Genomic DNA, 25,078 nt, shown 5'->3' on the forward strand with positions numbered 1-25,078 from the left:
CTTAATTTTCTAATTTAAAAAATATCTGGACTTGATCATTTCAGTAAAGTCCACTGCTTTCTTAAACAGTTTGCAGCCAACAACATTCGCAAATTTTTGTCGTGTTGTTTTGTATAGTCCATTTTTTGTTGTTGTTGTTTTTAATCCTCACCTGAGGCTATTTTTCCCATTGATTTTTAGAGAGAGTGGAAGGGAAGGAGGGGGGGAGGGAGGGAAGGAGGGGACAGAGAAAGAGAGACAGAGACAGAGAGAGAGAGGTGAGAGATACCAATTGGTTGTGTGTTTGTATGTATCCCAACCAGGACCAGGGATTGAGCCTGCAACCCAGGTACGTGCCCTTGACCAGGAATCAAACCCATGACCCTTAGGTGCACGGGCCGAGTTTTCAAGGGAGGGAGGATTATCTGGGGATAAGAAATGAAATACATGCCTTTTAACTATAACTTCCTTTCACCCCTATGTGTCTTAATATTCATGGGTTGACACACACATCAAACCAACAGTTTACTTCTAAACTCTCTTTCTTCCGAGAGGAGAAATGCTGGTCCTGACGAATTCTATAGAACCTGTCTCCCTCTCAAAGAGCGGGAGGCAGACCATTGCAAACATGTGTTGGGTGAAAACAAGTTTGGTTGGCTCCAGACAAAGGCTTATTTTTTAAGCACAGATGGTTGAATGGTTGCCTCCTCCAACGGGTTTGCCCGCCGTGAAAGACAGATTTCTGTTTCTAATCTATGCAAATACCTTTCTCTGTGGGCATCACAAAGGCAAACTGTTCTGTGTCAGACATGGCTGATCCCAGGTGCTCGCAGATGCCAAAGCCCATCTCCCACCTGAGCTGCCTGGAAACTGGGATAACCGCGGATGGCTGCAGAGTTAGTCACCACCTTCCTCCTCCTGTGAGGATTCCTCTGGAACCCGGCCCCACCACTGCTCCTCCAGGCTGCTCTGCCTCAGGAGTTTCAACATTCAGATGGGACCCCAGATGCTTCTAAAACCTCCCGAAACTGCTCAGATTTCTGCCGCCCCCCCGCCCCAACAAAGGCTCCTAATGACTCTGAGTAACATTCTTCACCTTGAATTCAGCTCATCTATTTGCCTCTAACATCAAACCCAGAAACCCTGAGCATCTAAAGATGCGATTCTGTCCAAGCCATGTCTTCTTTATACTCTAGTCTATGTGCCTTCCACCCACAGTAGGTCTCACTGAATCACACCTGAGTCACTGTCGGTGGCCCTCAACTTTCCTACGTGTCCCTTTTGCTTTCCTTTCTCCCTCTATAAATTTTCCTTCCTGTACTTACAATCCTTCTCTCTTATTTCTCCATCTCCCCAGGTTAAGTCTTTGATTTGCTCTGACACCCCTTGAAGCATTCCAGTGCTAAGGCACCTGGGGGCAACAAAAATTCCTGAAATACTCATTCTTTCTCTCTCTCTCTCTCTCTCTCTCTCTCACACACACACACACACACACACACACACACACACACCTCCTCATGCTAACCCAGCTCCTAACTTCAAGCATCCTTCACCATAAAAGGTTATATCTGAAATCTACATAGTTTAGTTCCAATGTTTGAGCCTAAAGGTGTCCTCTAAGTGTTGCATTATTTTCTTTGTTAGTTTTTCTGAGCAAATGGCAGTAATAGAGTTTGCTTCAGAATCTTGTGTTGGAAAACACTGCCCCTCCTTATCGAACTTCATCTTAAACGGACCAAGCTCACTGAGCAAAATGGAATTCTAAAGGAAAAGGAAAGATGTGCCCCCTTAGACATTCCAATGCAGACTTCTGGTACAGCCCTAGAATCCGTATTTATAATAAACACTCCAGGTAATTATGATATAGCAGGCCCTGCTCTGTTTAAGCAACTGGTCTATTCCAACATCCTACCCCATATGACAGTCTCCTCCATGGGACACCACATCACTATCTGCTCTGTGCCAGCAATTCCAGACACCAGGGACCTTGCCCTTCTATATGTCTGCTTGTTCCACGTTTTTATGGACTTAACTATTAGAAGCCATGTTCTTATGTTGAGCCAAGTAACCAAAGCCTTTCAATTCCTTGAACTTCACTCACTATCAGCCCTAATTTTGTGTCCCAGAGCAGACACAGAATTCCTTCCCCACAAGTCTTCATATATCCCAGGGCAGCCACCACACCCTCACAAGTCTTCATTTTTCCAAACAAACTGATTTCTTTAACTTCTTAAAGCACAATGCCCGAGTCCCTCGCCATTTCAACTGCTTTTCTGCAACAACAGACCTACCAGAGTAAGTCTGTCTAAAGTAGCAGCACTTCATTTTTTCTCTCACGGATGACTTTTTTCAATAGGCATTAATTTATAGCCCGTGTTTCAGTCTTGTTACTCATTGCCTTGCAGTTAATGGTCCGAGATCCACGGATCGGCAAGTACTTATTAACCCACTGCTATGTTCCTAACTGTGTAAGTACTCAGCAAGGATTCATAAGCCAGCAGGAATCGTCCACATTTGAGACGTAAATCATTTCTTGTACAGAAAGGGCTTAGCCCTAGCCAGTTTGGCTCAGTGAATTGAGCGTTGGCCTGTTGACTGAAGGGTCCCAAGTTCGATTCTGGTCAAGGGCACATGCCCAGATTGTGGGCTCGATCCCCAGTAGGGGGCATGTAGGAGGCAGCTGATCAATGACTCTCTCTTATCACTGATGTTTCTCTCTCTCTCTCCCTCTCTCTTCCTCTCTGAAATCAATACAAATATATTTTTAAAAAGGACTTAGATAAGTGAAATAACTTGAAAACAATGGAAGGCAGTATACAACCAAGTGTTTCAAACAAATGGCACCTGAAAGACTGAACACAGGTTTCCTGGGTCAGACTGTGAGCTATCTCATGCCCTCTAGTTACATAAAAACCACCTATTTAACAAGTTTTTTATTAAAAAAAAAAAAAAAGATGGAAGCCATTACCTCAAAATGTATATATAAAAATGTCAAGTACATTCTTTTTCAGAAAGTTAAAATCTAAGAAACCACACATGCACTCATCGAGTCGAACGCCACTTGCTCCTTTGTCTCAGCATGTCACTGGCCCTGCTGCCCACGCACTCGGAATGCCATGATCCGGGGAAAAGGCGAAAATCAGAGAGTTCAAGCAATTCCTTTTATTACTGCAAATAACCATTGGACGAGATAACCCCCCAACAAGGACATTTTAATGGAAAACTCTTACCAGTAAGTGAACTATACCACCACCAACAAAAATGCATTTGTTTCATTCATAGAATCACAGACCATCAGAACTTGAGGAACTTATCCAAATCCCTCTCTTGACAGATGAGGGGAAATACCACTTCAAAGACGGCAGGTGATTCTCTCCAAGGTTAAGCAGCCAATGAGCAGGAGGAAGGGACCAATCCCCGGGTGGGTCTCCCCTCATTCACCCTCAGACAATCAAAACTCTTGTCCCCTCAACTCTACTCCCATCTCCCATTGCCTTCCCAACCCTCAAATCCAAAGTCTGAAGGCATATTTTGTTTGGGGACATTTTGAGCGAAGGCGTGGACTACCCAGTAAGTAGGAGGTCCATTTTTTTATTAGATTCTAGCATATTTTCCCCACAGCCTCCAATGAATACTGCCGTGCTGCTAGACACGAACTTCTACCTGACTCAGGATCACTGCTGTCTTATGAGCATTGTAGGGAACAGTTGAGTCGGAGTTAGCAACATGAATTCAAACAAATATTCTAAAGCTGAAAAGCAACTGGAAAAGAATCCCCATCTACTGCCCACTAAACACACACACACACACGTGTACACACACACACACACACACACACACACACACACACACCCTAGATGAACCAGCTCATGTCCTTCATCAGAAGCCTCACCGCTCATCCACGCCCTGACACGGAATGTGGGGAAAATGCACCTACCTCGTGGCCTCCTGCTGAAGCCATGACACATTTGGCACGTAGAACATGACTCCGAAGAAAAGCAGAGGCTCATTAGCAAATTTGTCCAGATGTTTCTTCAACGGTTTCTCCAGCTCCACCCATCGTGCTTGCTGGCTCTTGCTGAGAAACCAGAGGCCAAAGTAGTGCGTCTAGATAAAAGGGCAAAACAACATCAGTTCACGCTCGCAAGAGCCTTCCCAAGACCACACAGGAAACGAGGCTCCCAGCCTCCCGGCCCCCGCCGTTCCCCAGCCCATACACAAGCACGCAGCTGTCACTTTCTAACGCTGGGAGGACTTAAAAAGAAACCACGTGTACACATGTATTGTGATCGACACTGAGTATCCAGAGGCAGTATCCACACCCACGGCTGCTGTTTGCCTATGTGGGTGCCGATGCACCCATGTCAGGGAGAGGGGGTGGTGCAGGGTGGGGACCTCGCTGACTTTTTCCTTAGATCTCAAGGCTGACTTTCCCGTGGCTCCTGGTGCCTCGTGCTCTCACACGGAACAGGCCGGCCAAGGCAAGCACAGTCCTTGCACCTGCTGCAAAGGAACCGGTGACTCAACTCCTAGGACAAGGCCTTCTGCCAACGGCCAGCTTCCACAGCGTGGAACGTTGTCATCCAGTCCCAGATTTTAACTGAAAATGGATCCACTCCTTTGGAGCTTTACTGGAGTCCTTTAAACCCCACTGCCTGGACCACTTCATCATACGTGAACCGCAGCAAATCTCTCCCCCACATCAAGCTTTCAGAGTGGTGGGGTCTCCTCTTCGCAGCTGCCACGGGGCCCCCGGTGGCTGTTCTTGGCCGATGATGGTGGGATTTGATAGATGAAAGTGAGATTTTTCACCCTTGGACATGAAGCCTCACCCAGTTTAGTTGTGAACGACGTGCTCGATGATGAAAACGGGTGCTTTTAGGCATCCGATCCTGTCTTCATATTAATTGATGCTCAGATTTCAGGATTAGCACAACAATCGCCAAAAAAAACAGATCCCTGCTTTTGAAGCCTTCTTTTCTATTTCAATTACAGCCTCGAATGCTGTACAGCACACCTGGAAACCTACCTTCAAAAGAATGTTTTCAGGACGATGTTTCATTTCCAAAGGCATTCCTGGGCAGATGTTCCCCCGCCAGCTGGCCGCCCCTCCTCAATACCGTGGCTCACCGGGGCCACAGCGCTACCCAGATCTGTGGGAAAGTTCTGACTCTGACTTGACTAGAAAACCAGACCTGGCCTCGCCTCCATACAGCTAGAGACCCAAAACCTCTACAGGGTATTTTTAAATGATACTTTCAGGTGGGAGCGGTAATTTGATCCCATTTCCTCCACAAGGTCCCCAAGGGCAAGTTCACACCAGAAGCCTATGCATTTCTCGAGCACCGAAATGCCAACAAACCGAGCCAGAGCCAAGGTTCTATTTCTATCGACTCAGACAAACTGGCTCGAGTGAATTCCGACCCTGTTGCTCCTCTCCCAGCTCCGGGGAGTCCGTGAGCTGTTCCGATGTGATCGATGACGGATGAGGTGGAGGAAGCGGAGTGCGGCCGAGTTGAGGAAAACAGGCTCTGAAGTCACTCATCTCCCAGCTCTTGCACTCACTGCCTCAGGGACTGTGGCCAAGCTACGAAGCCTCCTCCCGTCTCAGAGCTTCCTCATCTGTAAAATGGGGGTGCTGGTGATGCCTATCACCCACAGGCTCCTCGGGGTGTAAAAGCGGTGATGCCGATCAACCGTGCGTGGGGGCGGGGGGACACCTGTTAAGTAACCACTTCATAAATGGTGTCTTCTGCTACTGCGGGTGCTCCTTCCACCATCATCATCCCCAGGAAGTAAAGCAGGCAAGCCTCAAGAATCTTGTTCATCAGCACTACTGGCTACCCCATGAGCCACTGGATCAGAAAACGGCAGTTGCCTGAACTAAATGAGAAAAGGCAAGCCGAAGTCAAAGCTGGATAGCCTGTCTGTCCACCACCCAGAAGCCTAAAAGGTGTAAGAGGCCTCACCAGTGTGGCTCAGGCGGTTGGCCGTCATCCTGGGCACCGAGAGATCGCCAGTTCCATTCCCAGCCAGGGCACATGCCCGGGTTTCAGGTTTGATGCCCGATCGGGGGCACGCGGGAGGCAGCCTACTGATGTCTCACTCTCACATCGATGTCGCTCTCTCTCTCTCTCCCTTTCCCTTCCTCTCTCTCTAAAAATCAATAAACACAAATAAAATAAAATGTGTAAGAAGAAAAAAACAGTCACAGAGCAGTGCCTCTCACAGGACTCTGAGAGTTTCATTACAGAAGCTGGCGGGACCCTGGCACATCACTCGGATGCTGTCCTGGGGGATCTATGATGGAGGCTCGGGTGAATCTGAAAGTGAGGTAACCTGGGTACTTAGGAAGCTGGGAAAGGGCCCAGGCGGTTCTGCGTTATACTGAAACCAGTTAAGGAGCTCAGAGCCGTAGAAGGGTATTTTGGATGGCCAGCGGTGAGTTTGCATAGAATAAATGAGGTAATATATGTAAACAGTGATGTGCTAGGTAGTAAGTATTTTAGTTGAAAAAGAGCCCTTTTATAAGCACGGGTGGAGAAAGGGAGGGCAAACTCTACAGTTACTTAACAGGCCACCCATGATTTCGTGTCTTTCGCTCAAAGTAGTCTTGACTTTTGGGGGTATAATTGATGGGCCTCACTTCATTCAGATGATAACACTCACTCAAATTAGTAACATTCAAATTATAAAGGGCCCTCAGTACCTGCATAAACAGTCTACGGTTGATTTTTCAAAATGAAATGTTTTAAAAATTAGTTTCCTGCTCCTATGCTTTAATAAAGGCTAGTATTTTAAATTTCCTTTTCTCATTCACATCCACCCAATCATTAAACCAGACCTGATCTTCTCCCCAAAAGAAGCCTGAGGTAGAATATTCCATAGAGTATACATACACACCCAAGAATATTCCATAGGGTACACATACACACCCACACGCATGCACAGATAAATGCACACACAGGTGCGTACATTGAAAGGGGAAATGATGAGGTGCAAGAGAAATCATGGTAAGGTAACAGGGTTGAGCCATCGTGGATAGCCCAGAACTCTAAATAACAAGGCAAGCCACTTCTAATACAAAAAAAACACACCCTAATTCATGGCATAAGATTTGTGCTATTGTTGCAACACATCCTTTTCCATAGTACACAGCATATTTCAGGGTGAATATTTATTTACCCAATAAAAAAATCACAGAAAACTACTCAAAATATGGGGTTTCTAATGCAGGGTAGAATTGGATGAGACAGGTTACCTGTCAGACCCAGTTTCTACCTACTCACCGCCAGACAACCTAATTTTACAAGTGCTGAGTTCACTTGTCAAGTACAAGGCAAAGTCCATTCATGAGCTCCCCATCCGTACATTGTTTCTGTGAAGCTATGCTCAAAATAACCTTCTCCATGCCCACGCCAGCCCTCATTCCTACGCCAGCTATCTCTGTGCCCCGGGGTAATCAGTAGAGGAGAAAAACCCGTCTCAAAGTTCCTACCCAGCTCTCTTCAAGTTTGCAATGCAGCACCGGTGTATTCTGCCATGTGTACACAATGCCCCACAGGAAATGGAATCAGAACCTAACAGCTCACTTAAATGAACACGTGCACCAACCAACTTCCTGTGTGTTAGCCAAAGGCCCATGCATCCCCTCAGGCCCAGCGGGGACCGCAGCAGGCCTGTTCACAGCTGACTTGCCAACTTAAACTCCAGCTGAATTCTGGAAGCTGAGCCTCACTGCCTAACATCGCCACATGGTTGAGGAGAATGTGGTGGATGACTGAATAGAAACCAGCTCCTCCGTGATCAAAAGGATCCCACTGTGTTTCCCGAGTAAATAAATGCAGGGAATGCTTGATTGGTTTATCTCGGAGGCACCCAACCTAAGCCAGGCCCGCCTCCTCCTCGCCATACCTCCTGGGGAGCTGTCAATCCCTTTTTATTTCTCTCCTTTTCTTAGAAAAACAGCTCAAGTGCGCTGAATTCTGCAATGAGTTCATTACAAACGATGAGAAAACAAGACAGGAGAACCAGCTCCCAGGGAGAGGAACCGTACCTCTGAATCAGTTACTGAAAATGCACCACGAAGGAACAGCACAGGGGAGCCACATTAAATTGTCATTTTCATGAGCAGTTTCCTGGTTTGCGTGGCTTAGAGTTTTGCATTTGAACAGAGGAAGCAAACGTATACACAGGCACTCAAAAATATGTTAGCTTCTTCAGTGATAGAGTGGTGTGTGACTATTTTAGTGTCAAAGGAAGGTCTCGCTTTCAGTATCATGAAAAGACTGTCGTGAGTCATGGTCTTTCAAAACAGTCGGGAGCACTGCTAGTTGTTTTTTTAAATATTGATTTTTTAGAAAGAGAGGAAGGGAAAGGGAGAGAGGGAGAGAGAGAAACATCGATGTGAAAGAAAAACATCAATCATTTGCCTCTGATGTGTGTACTCCCACCGAGGACCCGGATATGTGCCCTGACAAGGAATCGAACTGGGGCATGGCATGACATTCAATCAACTGAGCCACCCAGCCAGGGCCACTCTGGAGCATTTTTTTTTTATTCATTTGTTCATTTATTTGTAGAGTTGGTGTTATCCTCCTCCCCAGCCACATTGGCTATAAATAGGAAAAGATTTCTTGAGGGGTGTTGTTTTTTTTTCTAATTTTGCGACCAATGGCACAGCTTTAATGCTATTTGTAAGGGTTACAGACACGGTCTTGGCAATTACTAGGGATTAAGTCCATGATCTTATCTCAAGCATTCTGAAGAGCTAATCATCCAGAAGCAAAAGTTTAAAATTTCTTGCACGAAGGTGTAACAGGTTACCTGCAGTATTTCAGTTGTAAAGTTAGAAATAGAGAGTTGGTATGCCTCCACATAAAATATACAGGAATTAGGTAAAGCACTAAAACTTCCACTGAGGCTAGGGCAGTGGTCGGCAAACCACGGCTCGCAAGCCACATGCGGCTCTTTGGCCCTTGAGTGTGGCTCTTCCACAAAATACCACAGCCTGGGCGAGTCTATTTTGAAGAAGTGGCGTTAGAAGAAGTTTAAGTTAAAAAAATTTGGCTCTCAAAAGAAATTTCAATCGTTGTACTGTTGATATTTGGCTCTGTTGACTAAGGAGTTTGCCGACCACTGGGCTAGGGAAATACTTCTAAAGATGTACAGGCAGACTCTGAAACCGCGCTTCATGCAATCACATTCCAATGGCTTTGGAAAATAAGCCACTGTTCATCAGGCGGATAATTGTACAAAACAACTTGTGTGCAATCAACCCCTTCTCTAGGTATGTCTGAGATTTCTAGAGCTGACATATCTATAATTTACTACTGCACCACCTTCATTTTCCTAGCCAATCATTTCATAACAGTACAGGAAAAGAAATTGCAGAGTAACATAGACCCAAGAAGCAAATCCCATAGCCACGAAAAAAATCACTCCGAATATGCAAAAAGATGAAGACTTACAAGTTAAGACTGGGGGAATTATTTCACCTACAGTTTCTGTGTCTAGAAAACAGACACTGGTGTCAATATACCTCGAAGAACAGACATTAAGCTAAAGAGATTATTTTCCTTACAAAGACAAAAAGCAATACAAACAAAGACTGGGAATCTCCCAAGCAGACTACTTTTCCATTGATTCTTTATCCGTGTTGTTTATTTTAGTCCACTGCACATACAAATGTACATGGATGTGGTTAAGCAGGCTATAAAGTGCAGCAAATGCCACTATTATCTGACAGGGTCAGGAAATTAGGTGTTCCATTGAATCAAGCAAATACTCCCATAATCACACTTAAGTTACCAATTCTGAAAACATTAGCATAAAAGCAAACCACAGAAATATCCTTAAAGTAAGTTAGCTTTTCTTTGATGAGGGAAAACGCATGTTAAGATTCCATATCTTTATAAACTCCAGCCATGATGAAAATAGCAAAATGTAAGGCATCTTTCCTGCAGCCAATAGCTTTGGATAAATCAGCTTTTAGGAAAGACAAAAATAAAAATTTGCAAATGAAAAAGGAGATACATTGGAAGATAATCACCCACCCTAGGAAATGTTTATGGATTTTTTTTCTTTAGGTTTCTTTTAAAAACCAGTGTTCTTAGTCCAGCCTTGAAGAGGCCCAGGAGTTATGGAATTCACATTCCCAAGAAGGCTGGACTTCCTAATAGAACAACAGTTCTCTAAGTTGAATAGACTTTAGCTGGGAAGAGTATCTCAGGCACCTTTGTTCAAGTATTCACCCCTCCTCCATTTATTGTTTCCTAATTAAAATGAGAGTCAAGATTATCCCTAAAGGAAATAATGCTAGCATATTTTTACCTTTTATTAGACTTCTTTCCATTATTTACTGCTATTAGCATGGCTCCCTTGCCATGTTTAGTAAAAATAATGGGAGCCACATATTTAATTTTAAATGTTCTAGTAGCTAGATGGAAAAGTACAAAGACATAAAATTAACTGTAATAACTTTTATTTTAAATGATACATCCGAAATATGATGCTTGCAACGTGTAACTAACATAAAAATGATTAATGGACTATCTTAACTTTTTTTCCACACTAGGCCTTCAAAATCAGATGCATATTTTACACTTACTGCACATCTCAGTTCAAACTAGCACACTCCCAAGCGCTCAACAGCCGCATGTGGCCAATGGCTATGCCATCCGGCAGTGCAGTCTTAAATGAAGAGTAACTGTTCAAGTCATTGCAAGATTTTGGCTAAAGGTAAGGTCAGTATGTAATAACAAAAGCCATCTATAAACAGAACGAGCAGCCCAGCCGGCATGGCTCAGTGGTTGAGTGTCCACCTATGAACCAAGAGGTCAAGGTTTGATCCCCAGTCAGGGCACAGGCTTGGGTTGCAGGCTCGATTCCCAGTGTGGGGCGTGCAGGAGGCAGCTGATCAATGACTCTCTCATCAATGTTGTTGCTATCTTTCTCTCCCTCTCCATTCCTCTCTAAAATCAATAAAAATATTTTTTAAATGAAACAAGCAGACTTATAAAAGGGGGAGAGCCAGGTCCCTGGAAGCACAGGAGCAGGGTCCAGAGAGCATGTGTGGTGTCCTGTCCAGGAGACCGCCCTATTGAAACATGGATAGTTACCTAACCATCCTGTGCCAAGCACTGTCCACACTCTGGCAAAAACCAACTCATTTAATGCCCCAGCAACTCATGGAGGCTGTTACTAATCCATCTTCATTTACAGGTAAGAGAACTGAGGCACCATAAGCAACTACCCAAGATTACAGAGCTAAGAAGTGGCAGAGCCGGGATTGAAACACTACCTTAGTTTGATCCAAGCTCCACTTCCTAGCCATTCGGCTCTGCTGCTTCTCCATGTATTTATTTTTAAACTATGAGAATCGGTCACAAGGCCACATTGTTTTAACTATTTCTCTCTTAACCCAGGCCAGTGATTTTTCACACTGTGTTGGAGGGAAGGAAGGACACAAGGAAATGGAATTCCAGCCAGCCATCCCTTCTGCAAACAGAACAGCTGCATTTTATACATTAAAAGTGCCACTGAATATTTCATTTGGGGGAAATCAAGGGGTGAAATCCATTGATGCAAATATGTTGTAATTATATTATCAGAATTCTAATTTTCTGAGCCTCTGTATCTCTTAAATCCCTTCCTTTAATGAAGTTCCTGGCCAGAAACTCATACCTTTTTTTTTTTTTTTTTTCTCTGAACTTAAAACAAAAAGTAATCCTGGCAAGGGGAATTCATCTTATTTCCTCTTGCCGGGATTATTGTTATGTCTACCTAATGGCCATCTCTGTTGCTCCTGTCCCCCCAGCCCCCATTCCTCTTCTGCTCTTTGGTTCTTTTCCTAAACCCAAGGTGACCAATGTCAGGCTCCGCCTTGAAATCCTTCCACGCTTTCCATCTCACGGCAGTGTTTTATTCCCCAAACAATTCAGACAGGATTTAACAGAAAACTAAAATAAACGTGAAACACTGATTTCAGCATTTTTTTTTTTCTAACCTATAGAACTTACAAGGGCATTTCCCAAAGCGTGTACCACGGCCCCTCTTCCGCCACTACACATCCCTGGGAAACAGAATGGCGGAGTGGCCTGCCTGGGTGTGAGCCAGCCCAGGAAAGCGGGCAGGGCACCCTGAACTGTGGTCCCACTTCCGTAAATCAGGGACAGCAGGAGAGCCACCTTCCAGGCTTGTTATGAGAGTTAAATGAGTTGACACATGGAAGGGGCTCAGCACAACAGGCAGCACATTACAAGGTGGCGGCTGCCCTAGCCGGTTTGGCTCAGTGGGGGGAGTGTCGGCCTGCGGACTGGAGGGTCCCGGGTTTGATTCCAGTCAAGGGCATGTGCCTTGGTTGCGGGCACATCCCCAGTGCGGGGTGTGCGGGAGGCAGCTGATCGATGTTTCTCATCAATGTTTCTGGCTCTCTCTCCCTTTCCCTTCCTCTCTGTAAAAAATCAATAAAATATATTTTTTTTTTAAAAAAAAAGGTGGCGGTTGTTTTCATCATTTTGGTGACACGTTTTGGAAACGATCTCCTACAGGATCTGGCTAAAACTCCCTATCCAGATACAGTCAAACCTTCAAAAGCTGACTCCTGCCAGCCCTTCCACACTCCTGTCCTCCCCGCCATGACCCCTCCCCGCACACACAAACGGATCGGTGCAAACTGAACTCTGCCCTTCCCTGAAAATTCCATGGGCTTTCCTGTCTCTGGACCTCGGCACGGACTGTTCCCTTTGCTCTGCTGCTTGTTTGTCCTGTTCTCTAAACTGGGGTTTCTGGGAGCAGGGACCCTATTCCATCCGGCTTCCCTGGGCGGGACTGTATGTGCTGACCTAGGAACCAGGCCTGGGCCATCTGGATGCCATTTGCCGTGGCAGCGTATCAGTGCATTCAGAACCAGACTTGACCCTCAAAAAGCTTCCCATGTGGACACATGTCATTACACATTTGTCAAAATACAACAACAAGAGGGAACCCTAATGGGCCCAGCTGGTTAGAGCATCATCCCAATACACCAAGGTTGCAGGTTCGATCCCTGGTTAGGGCACATACAAGAATCAACCAGTGAATGCATCGATAAGTAGAACAAAAAAAAAATCAATGTTTCTCTCTCTCTCTCCCTCTCTTCCTCTCTACCTCTCATTCTCTCTCTCTCCCTCCCTCTCTCTTTCTCTCTCTCTCGCACGCGCGCTCTTGTTCTCTCTCTCTCCCCCTCTCTCTCTCTTGCTCGCTCTCTCTCTCTCTCTTTCTCTCCCTCCCCTAATGTAAACTGTGGACTTTGAGGGACAAGAATGTGTTAACATGGATTCACCAATTGTAACAAATGCTCCCTGTGATTCGGGACGTTGATGGCGGAGGAGGAGAGGAGGGCAGGTGGGGGCAGGTGGTCCCTGGAACTCTGCTTTCCACTCAACTTTGTTATAAACCTAAAACTGCTTTAAAAAAATAATCTACTAAAATGAAATGGCAAAACACAAATTATAATTAATGCAGATCTAAACTTAAATCAAAATTCATTTTCCTTTCCTAATATAAAGCTATTATCAAGTTCAGGATACACCTAAACCACAGGGCACTTCTAATGGCAAAACGAAATATCCGCCCGTATCGGGTTTCCGAGCCTCATCAAGACCAAACATTTTGTTATATTTTAGATGGATGTCCACTTTCTCCTCTGAAGCGCCAACGGCTCTATTTGGAAACTGACCCCAATACAAAGTCAAGTGAGTGGAACAGACCCTGGTCACCCCTCCGACTTGGGCTTCGGAGTGGAGAGTGCATTCCTCCTCCAGATGTGGATGCACAAAAGAAGAACCAATTACCGGACTGCTCTAGCTCACCCTTCAGTTCAGAAGTAGCTATCGGACTGTTTCACAAAAGGCCATACCTCAGACGCCATCTGTCACAGAACAAAAGCACACGATTAGAAAAGAAAGTGATGTGCTCTAATGCGGACGCACCCGCTCGGGGCACGTCAAAATAAAGCCAGCATGAAGCGCGCACCACACCTGAGCATTAGGAGATCAGTCACCCTGCCACACACACCTGACAGCAGCATGTGACTTCACTGCTTTAGCCTTCGTGACAACACCGTTGTGGGATAATCCGGGCTTGACCTTTGCCCTCTCACTGCCAGAAACAATAGTTTGCGGAGAGTAATGACTAACCCTATGCATCTCCAGACACGCCTCACCTTGCGCCTTACACCGTAGCTCTGCCTGGTGATTGGCAGAGGTGGCTTTTTAGTCCCCAAGAATGCGCTGCTTTTTCCCATCCTTGGATCTGCAAAAATCCAGTTCCCCACGCCCAGGATGACCTCGCCTTCTCTTCCACCTGCTGCTCTCCTCTGTGTCCTTCAAGTCCCTGGTCAAAGAGGGAAGGCTCTCGGAGGGATGGCTCCTTCTTTCCCTGAGGCTGCCTCTCCCTGCCAGGGCTGCGGTGTTCAGTGGGGCAGGAGGGCACGGATGCCCCTGCATTGCATCTCAGCATGGATCACATTCGTTTTCAGCTGTTGGTGTAAATGTGGGGCTCCCCTACTAGTCTGTGCACATCTTTTTTAAAATATATTTTTTTACTGATTTCAGACAAGAAGGGAGAGGAAGAGAGAGACAGAAACATCAATGATGAGAATCACTGATTGGTTGCCTCCTGCACGCCCCCTATTGGGGATGGAGCCCGAAACCCGGGCATGTGCCCTGCCCGGAAATCAAACCGTGACCACCTGGTTCATAGGTCAATGCTCAACCACTGAGCCACACCAGCTGGGCAGTCTGTGCACATCTGAACAACAATGTCTGATGCACTGCAGTTGCTCAAGATTTTCTTCATTGAAAAAGACTCTCAAATTGGAACAATCACATGTTATATTATTATTAGAGACAGCACTACACATTTCCCATACTGTATCTCTTTTAATATGGACAACAGCCCTAAAAAAAGTGAGGGTCATTCTTCCCACTTTCCAGAAGTGAAGTCACTTTTCCAAGATTACCTAACTAAAAAGCGACAACTATAAGTTGAACTCAAGTCCAAGACTCCAAAGGCTGCGCCTGTAACTACTTAGCCACATGCTCTATGCCTCCCAATGCATGTGAAGAATACTTAATTACTCTAATGTGACCTACTGGGAATACTCAAAAGTAAATTCACTGCATATATTTTTAAATGATCTCTGTAACTAAATGTCTGCCAAGAATTGAGACCAGCTTCCTGCCCAACTGATCTACAGTATTAAGGTTCTTCCTTTATATTCATGCACATACCTATGTTTAAATATATATTTCCAGCCCTAGCCGGTTTTGCTTAGTGGATAGAGCATCAGCCTGCCGACTAAAGAGTTCCAGGTGCGATTCCAGTCAAGGGTACACGCCTAGGTGGCGGGCTCAATCCCCAGTAGGGGGTCATGCAGGAAGCAGCCGATCAGTGATTCTCTCTCATCATTTATGTTTCTATCTATCTCTCTCTCTCCCCACCTCTCCCTTCCTCTCTAAAATCAATAAAAATATTTAAAAATAAATCTACCTAAATGGGTTACTAATAAGCAAAAAGAAAAGAGAGCCTGCCATTGACCAACAAGGTGAGAACATGTTTATTCTGGTGTGTCAGCTACAGAGCTAGACATGTCTGCTGGGCAGGACGGGCTTCTACAGGAGAATAAACTCCGAAGGAAGACCTGACCTCTGAAGCCAGAGAATAAACATGAAGGCCAGCAGGAGACAGAAGTGCTCAGGCAGAACAGCCCCTCGGGGCGTAAGAGTCGGCCTGTGGAAGGCGCCAAGGGGAAAGGACGACCTTCCGTGACCCCACATCCTAGATGCACATGGAGAGAAGATGGATCGTGAGGAGCGGGGATCAGACACTATCCATCAATCACTTCCAACAGGCACCGCCCCTCTTCTCCATCACCCTGAGGCCTTGGGCAAGGGTGTCACAGGGCCGAGGAATAAGGCTTGACTCTCAGGAGCTGTAGTCATTTCAGCTCTGGCAACCACTCGACCATACTCTTACCCACTAGCCGGTGTGACACATGGTTCTCAAGACAAATGCTGTGTGCGCTCCTCACCATGTCTCCTCTCTGGAGTGTCTGGAAGACTGGACACTGCAGGGCCTGCTTGTTCGGAAGGACACGCTGCCCTAAGTAAGAGGCTCTCCTAAAGAGCACTGCCATGACTGGCTGTATAGTCAACCCTGGGTTTGCTTAAAGCCCAAAGGAGTCTCACAGATGGTACAAAGGAAACGAGGGTCAGGAGGAATCTTAATGGGAACAAAAGTCCATGTTCCAAGCCCCCACAATAAAACTCTCTGCTCACACTCACTCTAAATGCTTATTCTCTTTTTCTTCCCTTTGAAGAGGAAAACAGAGAAACAAACGAGCAAAAAGGGAAAGCAGCTGCATCCCTCCCTACGTGGGCGTTGTCGCCTTACCGCGCAGCTGGAATGCCACCCCAGCTACCCACTCCACCCTTTTACAGACAAAATGACGCTGGCGAGGGGAGCCTCTCATTTCCAACTCCCCCTACACCTGGCCATCAGTGGAAACAAGAGGGAGGCCATCACCCCGTGGAAGCTCTAGGTGTGTTCTTGCTTCTCTCCACTGAAGGCTGTCAGATCAAGGCCCTGCTGATACAACAGGGTTCTTCTAAACACCAGGCTGAGGCGGAAAGGCAAGGCAGGTGCCGAGACAGGTGGGTAGACCCTTGGGCGAGTTCTCGCTCACGCACCCACCACACACACACCCTTACCTCCCGCAGCTCCAGCCTCTGGGCCACAGCCTCCAGGCACTCCTGCCCCGTGCTTTCCACTGACAGTGTGCACTCGATGACATTGCTGTCCAGCAGGCGGATCCGGGTGACAAAGCAGTTCTTGCTCAAGACGTTGTAGCGCCGTGTCCGGCGGAGCTTCAGGCCGAAAGGCATGGCTCTGGCCCTCGGATGCCGCCCTCCTCTCTTGGCGCCCAGGCCCCCGAGATGGCCTTAGCAGTCTGGGGTCCCGGCAGTGGCACTACCAGCCGTGCTCCTCCAGACACGGGAGAAGGTGTCCATGCCCGGTGTGGCACACTGCAGGGTCGCTGCAAACAGAAAAGCAGCAAGGTCACTCGGGGAGGGGAAGTTGTGGGTGATAGGGCACGTTTTTCACATCACAGACACCCTCTTCCCCCAGATAAACATCCAGATTCCAGAACCTGCAAGACACCGGGGAGAGCCCACGCACTGCATCTTATCTTGCAAGGGAGACATGATAAACTCCTGTCAGAGCCGGAGAAACGGAGATCCGGAGAGATTATCAAACTCATCCGAGCACTGGCCAGGGGCTCCGTTGGTTGGAGCTTCATCCCACTGAAGGTTTCAGGTTCCATCCCCAGTCAGGGCACATACCTAGGCTGTGGGTTCGATCACCGGCTGGAGCGCGTACTGGAGGCAACCAAGATGTTTCTCTCTCTCTCTCCCTCCGTCCCTCCCTCTCTCTCTAAAATCAATAAATATATCCTCAGGTGAGAATTAACTAATTAATTGATTAAATTAAGGAACTCATACATGGCAAAGAATTCACACCAGTATCTATGCAACCTCAACTCGCATGCTTTTTTCACTGGACAATCCTGTCTGCTCAAGAGAGCAATCGGAGTGGAATCAACACTGTTTCTTTAACTTCTAAATATATATGCTCTCATTTCAATCCCGTGAACACCCCTGCGGTGTAGATTTTAGCACCTGTTTTGCAGAGAGAAAAAAGCGAGGTTTTTGTTGATTTCAAAGACTTGCTGATCCTGAAATTAAAATCTCAGCACTGCCTCTCTACTTTCAGTAACATGATTTGCCTTTGTTTTTATTTTAACATTTTATCACTTATTTTCTTGTGTATTTACTGAGAAAGGGTAATAGAATATGGAGGAAATACACAATTAATACAGTCGGCAACTTCCTACTTTTAACAAACATTTTAAGTATATGTATTCTTTAATGTGCCTGAAATTCTTTCATGTCCTTTTTTTACCAAATATTTAGACAGTCAGATATGGGGAATCACCCTATCGTCATCTTGTTCTTTTACAAAATGCTTGATGCAAAAGCCCTATGACCAAATTACCGATCATTTAACTTAGTAACAACGAGATTTCCTGACACCCTGGTGGTCCACCAAATGCCAGTGATGACATCACTGCCATGGAGAACCCAACAATAAAACCACCACCACCAAGCGGCTTTACCGTCCCACCCTGAGCCTGCAACGCTCTCACGGGGAGGCTCATATCCTCCAAAGAAGCGGAGATGGCCAGACAGCCCCTCTGTTCAACCTTCTGCTCTCCATCAAGCTTGCAGGACCATCTCCTGTTCCCATGACCCCCCTCTGCTAACCTGATTCCCTGCGTCGGGCCGTTCAGCCAGCCTTCAAACCCTTCCTCCACAGAATTACCTCTGAGCCCCCTGACACTTGAATGGACTTGCAGGAATTCTGGAACTAATAAATAAAATGGGTCCGGCGGTGTGGCTCAGTGTTTGAGCATCAACCCGTGAACCAGGAGGTCCCATGCCCAGATTGTGGGCTCGATCCCCAGTAGGGGGCGTGCGGGAGGCAGCCAAGCGATGATGCTCTCTCATCATTGATGTTTTTATCTCTACCTCTCTGAAATCAGTAAAAACATAGGAAAAATAAATAAATAACTAAATAAATGAAATGGCTTCAACATTTAGCAACCACTCCGTGTCAGTACCCCAGGCCTCACGAAGGTTGTCAGGGCATAAACCTACAATACAGCAAAACACACTCCCCACACTCCCTCGGCACATTCCTTAGCATGACAGGGATATGTTTTATGATGGCTTAACATATACATGCCAGTAGAGACTGTGACTTGGTACAATAGATTAACATTTCTAAATCACTTTATGTTGGCAGAGTATCATGTTTACTTCCAAGGTAGGCCAACCTGATGATCTGATATCTACAGAACGGAGGATGCAGAGACCCGCCCAGAAAAGACCAAAAAAAAAAAAAAAAAGAGCCAGAATTCAAATACAGAGCCCTGAAGAGTTTACTACTCACGCATTCCCACAACTTGTTGGAACACAGGGCACAGAACACCAAGATTCAATTCCTGTATTAGCGGGGGAGCCTCACACGGAGGAAAATATTTGCTCTGTGGGCAAAAGCCACATAGCTCATCCTGGGCCAGGCCCTTTACAGTGGGGTGTGTCTTGTCTCAAACACCGATGAAGGAATGTGGCTGGCTTGGTGCACATGTATCCCAGCCACTATTAAAAACAACCCCTGCTACCTATTCCGTGGGGTTCCATCCAGAACGCACAGTTAGTGGGGCAAAAAGTACCCTGCACAACAACAGTGGTTTGTTTTTTTTTATTATAGAAACGGTGATCCTTTGTACACGGAAGATCAGTTTTTATAATACATAAACAAAAAGACTCACAGAAATGGGAAAGAAGGTAAGTTCACCAAAGCGATTCACTGTTATCTCAGGACTACACAGTGGTGATGTTAAATAGAACTCTTGCTTTATAGTTTGTAGATTTCTAAACTGTTCTAACATTTTATAGCTGCCTTATCTTATTGTTACAAATAAAGAGTAAAGTGCATGAGATACTGAAAGTGGTATATCAGGAACAACATCGGACAACCTGCCAAGATATCTCCTACACAATACCTGACTATTTTAAGTTTTTCACATCTTCAATTTGCAAGAAACCTCCCTGGTAAGGTAGCAACAAAAAGGTTATAAGAAAACTGGTCCAGCCCTAACCGGTTTGGCTCAGTGGATAGAGCTTCGGCCTGTGGACTGAAAGGTTCCAGGTTCAATTCCGGTCAGGGGCATGTACCTTGGTTGCAGGCACATCCCCAGTAGGTGGTGTGCAGGAGGCAGCTGATCGATGTTTCTCTCTCATCGATGTTTCTAACTCTCTATCCCTCTCTATTCCTCTCTGTAAAAAAAAAATCAATAAAATATATTTTAAAAAAAAAAAAAAAAAAAAGGAAAACTGGTCCAGTCCTTCTAAAGGTCAATGTCATGAAACAAAAACTGAACAGGTCGGATTAGAAGGCGGCTGCTCTGGGGTAAAAGAGATTTAGGGGATGGTTGGGCACACAGTGCAGTACACAGACCTTGTAATATAGAAACCCACACCTGAAACCTGTGTGATCGTATTAATCAATGTCACCCCAATACATTTAATTTAAAAAGGAAAAAAAAGAGAGAGATTTAGGAGTTAGAAAAACAAAATGCAAGGTGTGACCCTTCATCAAACCCAGGTCTGAGAAATAAAAAGACGTGGACAATTCGGGAAATTTGAAATAGAGAACAGGAATTGAATATAATGTATTGTTGTTAAATTTCTTCCCTTTTTTGTAGTGGAATTGTGGTTACGCTGGTGAATGGCTTTAGGAGTTGCCAATGGATATACTGAGGGGTGAAATGGCACGATGCCTGTGACTAACAAATGGCTGACAAACAACACACGCACATATAAGTACATACCCAAGTTCAGAGCTGAAACAAGTATGACAAAACATTAACAGTTGTTGAATCTAGGTGGCAGGTGTCCAGGCATTCGTGGCGCTATTCTTTTAGCTTTTCTGTGTATCTAAAAGTTTTCACAATCCAAAGGTTAAAAAAGAAAGGCAACCCTCAACGCAGGCACTAAACAGATTCCAGCCACACCTACTCCTTGCGGCTCCATTTCAGTGGCACTACCTCTCTCCATGGACTCCTCTGATCCTTCCCTCAGATCACCTTGGCTGAACTCCCACGGTCCTGTTCATGCTTACTTGACAGAGCAAACCGATTTATGTCAGAAGTATCCACACTTTTTGACTCTAAACTCCTTCAAAACTAAAAACACGTTTCCTCCATCTTTAAGACCCACACCACTGACCTCCATTAAAAGCTCACGGCATTTACAGCCAGAACTGTGTGCTCACAGAGCTGGGCTTCTGGAAAGAACTCCCAGGCTCTCATTTACGACATTCCTTACCTTCAGGAAGGGCTACACCTGAAGTATCCCAGGTAAACAATCTGTGTGACACTAACCTGTAACAAGAGGGTCAGAGATGACCGCCCAGTCCCTTTCAGTCTCAGCATTTTAAGAGTCTATGAATTACCTCGCATAGTTAAGCTCCTGTCACTCATCCACCTCTGAACTCTCCGGAGGACAGTATAGTTCTACCTTAAACACAAGCCAGCTCCCTGCTGTATTTTTAAGCCCAATTCCTCTGCTTTGTCCTTGAAAGACAGAGAGACAAGGATTCTGATATCCCACCGTATAACAGAATTGACGTGAAGTCTACTAGCTAGTCCTGTGTTACACAGCCTCGCTCCTGGAGCCTCCCTCACTTTCCCCATGTGGTTCGCTGGGGACTTATCATACTTCCCACATGAACATTATAAAGCAGGGGTCCTCCAACTTTTTAAACAGGGGGCCAGTTCGCTGTCCCTCAACCGTTGGAGGGCCAGACTATAGTTTTAAAAAAAAAAACAACTATGAACAAATTCCTATGCGCACTGCGGGCCCGGGACGAGTTGGCTGCTAAGCAGGACAGGCAGCGGCACCCGGCGGGCCGGATAAATGTCCTCGGCGGGCCGCATGTGGCCCGCGGGCCATAGTTTGAGGACGCCTGTTATAAAGCCTAGAACCAGCTCGGCCGAAGTGGCTCAGTTGGTTGAGCATTGTCCTCCCATGCACCGAAGTGTTGCTGGTTCAATTCCTGGTCAGGACACATACCTAGGTTGTGGATTGGATCCCATGTAGGGGCGTGTACAGAACGCCTCTTCTCTCTCTCTCTCTCTCTCTCTCTCTCTCCTTTCTCTCTCTCTCCTTTCTCTCTCTCTCCTTTCTCTCTCTCTCCTTTCTCTAAGTATGTCCTTGGGAAGTTCTTCGCAAAAACGACAATGGACCCACCGACCTGCTCAATGGTGTTATAATGTGCCGTGACTGCCAAAAGCAATTTGTTGGGGCATTTGCTCTGTAAGCACCATGCTGGTAAAGGCCTTTTCCAGTACATGCTACAGTGGGAGAGACATTCAGAAAAGACCAGTCACTTCTAAAACCTACTGCTAACCAGTCATTCGGCTTCCGAAAAGCTCTCATGTGGAAGCTTCACCTGGAACTCCCAGCTGTGGATTTCCAGCACCTTCTACAGTACTTTCATTTCTTTCCCTAAACATATCACCAAAAAACCCCGCTAAGTTAACAACACAACGCAAAGACAGCTTTCTCATACTACAGGAAAAGTCACTCAGCTGACCTAATAAATCTCTGAATATGATGGGAGAGAAGTGGAGGGATCTTTTATATTGTCAACCAAATGCAGTCTACTCCTCTTTACTGCATTATCTGTGATGCCTTTAGGGAAATGAAATAAAATAAAATTTATGACAATAAAATCCAAATCTCAAACGTGGTCATCAGACGTTCTTTTTATTTCCCGTGCTATGTTATGGATACCTGCCCTTTTTCCCCCTCAAGTTCGAAAATCACTAATAGAAGCTAAGTGCTGTTCAGTTGTGTTCTATATTTACCAACAGACTCTGGAATTTTTCCAGCATTCCGTATTTTTACAACTCCCAAGCACACCTCACAGAACTATGTAACCCTCGTCTGGGTGTGAGAAAGGAAAAACTGATGCAACTCGTCCATCCTGTGTATGAATCTGGGCACAGCTCAGCTGCGTTTTGAAAAAATACTGTGTCATTTTCCGAAGGAGAATTTTAAAGACGGGTGGGGTGGGAAAGAAAAACGTAGGGAAAATGTCTTCTCTGATTTCCCCCTTAAAGAAGAGCAGAACAGAAGTCAGTTTTGTGTGGTGAAAATTAGACTATTCCTTTCTTCTATACATTTTATTGTTATGGAATACCCAAATTAAATGCACACAGCAAATCATTTTTGGCCAAGTAGAAGTGTTGTGCAAGGTGTAAATGCAAGACCCTAACTTGTAGCTGCGGAGTAACTACAACAAAAGCAGAATGGTCACACTGTTTAATTCCTTCATTTCTCGCCTCCTAACTCACCTTCAAAATGCAGTGGTGAGGTGGAGAGAAATCTGTCCCGAAACACATTTTCCAACGTTCCTGTGTGCTACTCACGCACATGACCTTTGGAGCCCTCCTTCAGCTAGATGTGAAGTTAGAGGACAGAGTCCTGCTAAACCGCGCCCACTAGGCTCACCTGCATGAACGGTGGCTACACAACCACCTCATCCACGCAGAGGATCGCTGGAAACCGGGAACCAGCACCCACACCTCTGCTGAGCAGTCCACTACCGCAACGCTCTTCATTCCAACAACACACACTGTGCTCAGAAACAACACCGCCGCACTGTGAGCTCCTGTAAGCTCTGGGCCTTGCTTCGTAGCCCTTGGCAGATTTCAAGGAGACAAGGAAAAGCACGTTTTCAGGATAAAAAAGGCAAGGAGGCAGGGGACAGGTCAGCTAAAAATAAGCACTCCAGCCCTGGCCGGTTTGGCTCAGTGGATACGCAAGGGTCCTTAAACTACGGCCCGCGGGCCACATGCGGCCCGCCGAGGACATTTATCCGCTGCCTGTCCTGCTTAGCAGCCGACGCGTCCCGGGCCCGCAGTACGCGTAGGAATTTGTTCATAGTTTTTTTTAAAAAACTATAGTCCGGCCCTCCAACGGTCTGAGGGACAGTGAACTGGCCCCCTGTTTAAAAAGTTTGAGGACCCCTGGGATAGAGCGTCAGCCTGTGGACTGAAGGGTCCCGGGTTCGATTCCAGTCAAGGGCATGTGCCTTGGTTGCGGGCACATCCTCAGTAGGGAGTGTGCAGGAGGCAGCTGATCGATGTTTCTCTCTCTTCGATGTTTCTAACTCTATCCCTCTCCCTTCCTCTCTGTAAAAAAAAGCAATAAAATATATTTAAAAAAATAATAAGCACTCCACAGGAGGGCGGACTGTGTCCAAAAAAACTCCCTATAGTAAATGGAAACAAGTAATATCCAGCATATTCTGGTTAAAAGGGCAAAAAATATATATGTATTTTTTAAAGAGCCCCCATTCATGGTGGTTAAAAATAACAACAAATTGGTTCTTGCGAGGTAAAGCTCCCGTTGCCTGGAGTCACCTTCACCCGCAAGCAGTGGCCCCCTAGCTTTTCTTCCCGCGCTCACACTCAGAAGCAAACCAACTCCAGGATGTGTCAAAGGCTGAGGTTTTCACCTGAGGGGGTCTGGGGGCTGCAGACGCAAACTCTGGAGAGGACGAGTAGTTTGAAGGCTCCCCCAGGTGATCGTTGTCAAAAAATCATTTCCCCACCCCCAGCTTTGAGGATGACCGCCTGTCTAAATAGGCAAGATCTTCCCACCGAAGGATCTTCAAATATGAAACTTTCCATTTTTTACATTACTGAATCTTCTAAGGCAATCAAAGCACACACTGAATATTTACGAATAAAATAATAGGCTGTCCGGGATTTTTCTCAACAATCATGGGGTGGGGGAATGTGAGGGGTACAATATTGGCCACGTTGACAACTGTTAAAGGTGGGAGGCAGGCGTCACACCAATTCTTTACAGCGTTGTACATGCTTGAAATTTTCCATATTAAAACGTTAGATTTTTCTCAATAAAAAAGTTTTTCTTGAAGGGTAACTTGTCAAGTAATCTGGTAACGTAGATAACAGGGCCCACGTTGCTGGTATGTTACAGAAAAAGGGGGTCAAGATTTTTTCCCCTCCAACTGAACCCCTCTGCCCTTCCAAAATAAAACGTGTGTTTAACTAGACCAAACTGACAGTGTAAGCTCTTCATGTTTAAAAGATGGCGGGAAAAATTCTTTCCGGAGCCACCATGACGAGTTGGATTAAATGCAAAGGCCGATCAATCAGACACAAGATAGTGGAGTCTTCCCTGTCCCGCTGGCATCAGGTAGAGTATCAGAATACCTGAGTCCGGCTTGCTTCTCAAACGAGCCTTTCTCTGCCTTTCATGCCAGGAATGCTTTGTCCCAAAGGACTCCCTCCTTTGAGACGGCAGAAGCTGCACCTCTCCAACTGCAGCTCTCTTTGCTATCCGCGTCTACACCCACAGTGATGCGGGTCCGGGAATGCCAGAGCTGCTCGCAG

The 25,078-nt window shown here is 45.9% G+C and overlaps 1 protein-coding gene across 1 annotated transcript in view; it reads right to left on the bottom strand.

Moving 5' to 3' along the window:
• PTPN14 (protein tyrosine phosphatase non-receptor type 14) overlaps positions 1-17,059 on the bottom strand; it is an 87,701-nt gene extending 70,642 nt beyond the window's left edge. Inside the window, exons 1-2 of the mRNA XM_080647313.1 lie at positions 16,734-17,059; positions 3,917-4,086 (exon numbers count right to left, since the gene is read on the bottom strand). Of these exons, the coding sequence (XP_080503439.1) occupies positions 3,917-4,086; positions 16,734-16,907 (344 nt within the window). The 5' untranslated portion in view covers positions 16,908-17,059. The remainder of the gene's footprint in view (positions 1-3,916; positions 4,087-16,733) is intronic.
• Between the last annotated feature and the right edge of the window lie 8,019 nt (positions 17,060-25,078).

Source organism: Plecotus auritus, assembly GCF_963455305.1.
Source record: "Plecotus auritus genome assembly, chromosome: 12".
Classification (NCBI taxonomy): domain Eukaryota; kingdom Metazoa; phylum Chordata; class Mammalia; order Chiroptera; family Vespertilionidae; genus Plecotus; species Plecotus auritus.